Genomic DNA, 4424 nt, shown 5'->3' on the forward strand with positions numbered 1-4424 from the left:
AAGCCCTGAAGACACTAGTGCATATTTGGCTTTCTAACTCTGGCTTTATGCCTCGGTCACAACGGAAATGAGGCATATAAACAAGCGGTTGCAATTTTGAAATTTACGCAACCTTTAATGCCTCAGTTACCTTTACACTCGAGGTAGAAACCACCATTTTGCATCGGTTCCCACGCACGCGAGGCCTAATGCCTCTTAGAATTTTCACCATTCCTTCTATTTTGAATTTTTAAATTTGAACGAAAAGAGTTTTGCCTCAGTTGTGGAGGATTCGAGGCATAAATTGGTTATCTACTTCGTTTTTTTGTGAACCCGAGATAGATAAATTTGTGTAGTCAAAAAAAAAAATTTTTATTTTTTTTCTTCACCCTATGGTCTCGGTGGTCCTGGAACCGAGGTAGAATAGGGTGTTATGCCTTGGTTATGTGTTAACCAAGGCAGAAGAAGGTTTTATGCCTCAATTTTTAATTCAACCGAGGCAGAAAAAGTTTAGGTTAAAAAAAACCTCAAATAAAAAATAGATTGCATTTCACCTTCTACCTTAAGTGCGAGCTTCTTCTTCTCCATTTTTCTCTACACTTCATCTTTGTGTTCCACCACCACAACACACACTACGTCTTCTTCCTCGCGTATTCTTCTTCTCCCTTGAGCTAGCTACTGCATAGTGTGTCCACCATTGCTCATGCGCGTCTTCTTCCTCGTACCACGTCCGTCGTTGCACGTCTTCTTTCTTGCATGAAGTTCATCACTCTGCACTTGCTGCTACTATTGCTTCTATTATGGCATCACGTTGTAGCCGTTGCTGCACTCGAAGGCCACCATTGTTGTGTCGATGCTTGTGAGAGGGGGAAGGTTGTTGCAATTGATGCTGGTTATTCCCAGAATCGAGGCAAAAATATTATTTTGGTTTCTTTTTTTAACCTTTAATGCATTTTAAGCCTTGGTAAGGATGAATATGCCTCAATTATGAATCGAAGCAAAAAGGTCAACCTTTATTACCTCGGTTAAATATGTCTCGGATCTTCAACCGAAGCAAAATAGTCAAAATAATCGTGACTCAGACCCTTTCTTTTACTGGTGAGAAAAAATCATACATATGCCTCACCAAACGACATACCAACTGTCTCCAAAAATACAATTACAAATGAATACTCCAAGTGATGTACAATCAGCACTCCACACGTAAAGCGTTCACCTCTACAAGCCACCCCAAAATAGTAGTTTGCGGTGGCTCGTCCAATATTTCACAAGTGAGTTTGTCCATTTTTCTACCGGTAACAATTTTATCATAATATTAATGGTACAAGGGCTGTCACCCATCACACTCAAATTAACTGCATTAAAGTCGAACAAACAAAATTTCTATTCATTTGCATAATAAGCTACACAATGAAACCATACCACAAATCCTATGGAGGGACCAATCAATCAATTTATTAAACCTCCAAAGAATCCTTTGAATCCGTTGTCCATGATTTACATTTAACATAATAAAATTTGCTTGTCAAATGAAAATGGTGTCCTGTTATATACTTTAATTTGGTTTTATTTTTACAATCGATAAGAGAATTCTAACATCCTTATCTTATATGATATTAAGACACATATATTTTCTGGATGACTTCCTCTTTAACTACAATGTATACACAATGTTCCTGAGACTATGCAACCCCTGTATGTTGGTCATTTTCAATGCTTAAACTTCAGTCTTCAAGTTTAGAATTGATTTTAACTCATAACTGAAGCCCTATCTGACTACTTCAACGCAGCATGATCCATAAAACACTTCCTGTCTTTGTTCATTTATGCAACTTCCTATGTACAACACATCTCATTATAACATCGTAGAGCAAACAATTGATTTGCGATCCTTGCCATAGCGCCAGGTTAATTTTGCTTTAATAACATTAATCCTTTTCATAATCGGTGTTATATGCATCCTTCGTAGAATTATTTTATGGAAAAAGATAGTTTAACCTATTTTTTTGACCTATTTTTAACTCATCCCTTCAATCACCGATAGATCATTTATTTTAATTTTTTCAAATAATATGATATGATGATTTAATGGTGATTGAAATAGTAAGTTAAAAGTAAGTTAAAAAAAAATTGATTAAAGTATCATAGTCATTATTTTATAATGTGTGGTGTACTGATTTACTGCTATTATTACAGAAAGTGATGTGGTACGTTGACACTTCCAAAATTTATGCCGCGTAACTTCCCCCAACCACTTTTATTTATTTTGACAACGCACACTCTGTACTACAACCATCTAATAGAGCTCAGTAAGAAGTGAGTGAGCTAGAGAGTTTGTGAAACACAACCACAATGGCCATTACTTCACTAACTCTTTTCAAGACTATCTTTGTTTTCTTCATTCTCTTCACTCTTCTCACACCTCAAGCCGTGGCTGATTGTGAAGCTGAATCAGCGAACGCATGCAACAACAAAAAGAAAGCCCTGCCACTAAAAGTCATAGCCATATTCGCCATTTTAGTCTGTAGCATAATTGGTGTGACACTACCCTTAGTCACACGTTCAATCCCTGCTTTGAGCCCTGAAAATGATCTCTTCGTAATTGTGAAGTGCTTCGCGGCTGGTATAATTCTAGGCACCGGCTTCATGCACGTGCTTCCTGATTCCTTTGACATGTTGTGGTCTGATTGCTTGAAGGAGAAACCGTGGCACCAGTTTCCATTTTCGGGATTTGTTGCTATGTTTTCTGCTATAATAACGATGATGGTGGATTCTTTGGCCACTAGTGCTTACACCAAGAAGATTCGGACTGAGATTATTTCAGCTAAGAGCAGCCCTGCAGGTGGTGGAGACCAAGAGATGGGTGGTGTTGTTAACTTTGGCCATTTCCATGGCCACCACCACCACCGTGAGAACAAGACAGAAGGCCAAGATTCACAGCTTCTACGTTATCGTGTAGTTGCTATGGTAAGATTGTTTCTTTCATACAAAGTTAAAAAACGCAGTTTTGTTGCTCACTATTTCTCTCGAAATTTTCTTCATCAGAAATTGTAACAAAGGAAGATTGGAAATGCAGGTATTAGAACTTGGAATTGTGGTTCATTCAGTGGTTATAGGACTTGGCCTGGGAGCCTCAAACAACACATGCACCATAAAAGGTCTTATAGCTGCACTTTGCTTCCATCAAATGTTTGAAGGCATGGGTCTTGGAGGCTGCATTCAGCAGGTATCTAGAGCATGCATCATTAAATTTTTCATTTCTATGTTGATAAGACTAACTAACCCTTAAAATTTTAAACAGGCCCAGTACAGGTCCTTAAAGAAGGTCACCATGATGTTTTTTTTCTCCGTGACAACCCCATTTGGAATTGCCCTAGGAATTGCATTGTCGACGATCTACAGAGAGAACAGCCCAAGTGCACTCATCACCGTGGGGTTGCTCAACGCTTCTTCTGCTGGTCTTTTGATCTACATGGCTTTGGTTGACCTTCTCTCTGCTGATTTCATGAGCCCTAGATTGCAGGGTAGCATCAACCTTCAATTGAAATCTTACTTAGCAGTGTTTTTGGGTGCTGCTGGCATGTCTCTCATGGCAAAATGGGCTTAGTTTTCTCTTACGTCTACTTTAGGGAATAATAGCATCTTCAAAGTTGTAATCTCTTACGTGTTCCATTAAAATAAGAAGTTCGAAAGCAATACTTTCATGTTCCAATACTCTGTACTGTAACAATTGCATAAAAATAAATAAATATATGTAGTATCCTCGACATGTTAAAACAAAAGAGTTTAAAAACGTTTAATAAACAATTTGTAGTCATTTTCCTTAACTTATATATTAGTGTGAAAAACTTTAATGATACTTGAGGAAGATGAAGTTTAGCAAAGTGGGACCTATATGTCGTGGTGGCGAGACATGGAACATTTATGTTGTCCATTGCTTGGCCCAAAGGGAGTTTGGCAATTGATTCCAAACCAGTGAACTTGAATCATCACTTTGAGTTCCAAGTGTTGAAGTTAGAGGCCAGAAAGTGCCTAAGAGGAGAAGATGGTGATGGCGTCCTTGGCCCATACCCTTCTCATCGATCTCTTAGATTGTAATGGATTAGAATTTATTTTTATTTTTAGATGGTTATGAAGTAGGTAGTAACAACTTTTGCTTTCAATCACTTCACAAACCATGTGAAAAATGTCTTTTAGCATTCGTACTCTCTTTATTCTAAATTCAAAATTTTCTCTAGTTGTTGGTATGAAAATTAATGGCCAACTATGTACAACAGATCGAGCTAGATATAATGTAACCTAAAACATATTTACATTTCAGTTTATACTTTTAATTTTGTCAAAATGTTGATTTTTCTATCCATCATTCTATCAAATTCAAATATACATTCAATTCAATCAATTCAGAAATACAGAAGTAGATTCAATTTAGAAAAATTAAATAG

At 37.2% G+C, this 4424-nt stretch overlaps 1 protein-coding gene across 1 annotated transcript; it reads left to right on the plus strand.

Annotated features, from left to right (window-relative positions):
- Positions 1–2331: 2331 nt before the first annotated feature.
- Positions 2332–3739, plus strand: LOC114177446 (fe(2+) transport protein 1-like). The gene is made up of 3 exons (XM_028062784.1): positions 2332–2946; positions 3056–3205; positions 3281–3739. The coding sequence occupies exons 1-3, from the start codon at positions 2332–2334 to the stop codon at positions 3584–3586; spliced, it is 1071 nt and encodes a 356-aa protein (XP_027918585.1). The 3' UTR covers positions 3587–3739.
- Positions 3740–4424: the final 685 nt, after the last annotated feature.

Source organism: Vigna unguiculata, chromosome 3, assembly GCF_004118075.2.
Source record: "Vigna unguiculata cultivar IT97K-499-35 chromosome 3, ASM411807v1, whole genome shotgun sequence".
Lineage (NCBI taxonomy): Eukaryota > Viridiplantae > Streptophyta > Magnoliopsida > Fabales > Fabaceae > Vigna > Vigna unguiculata.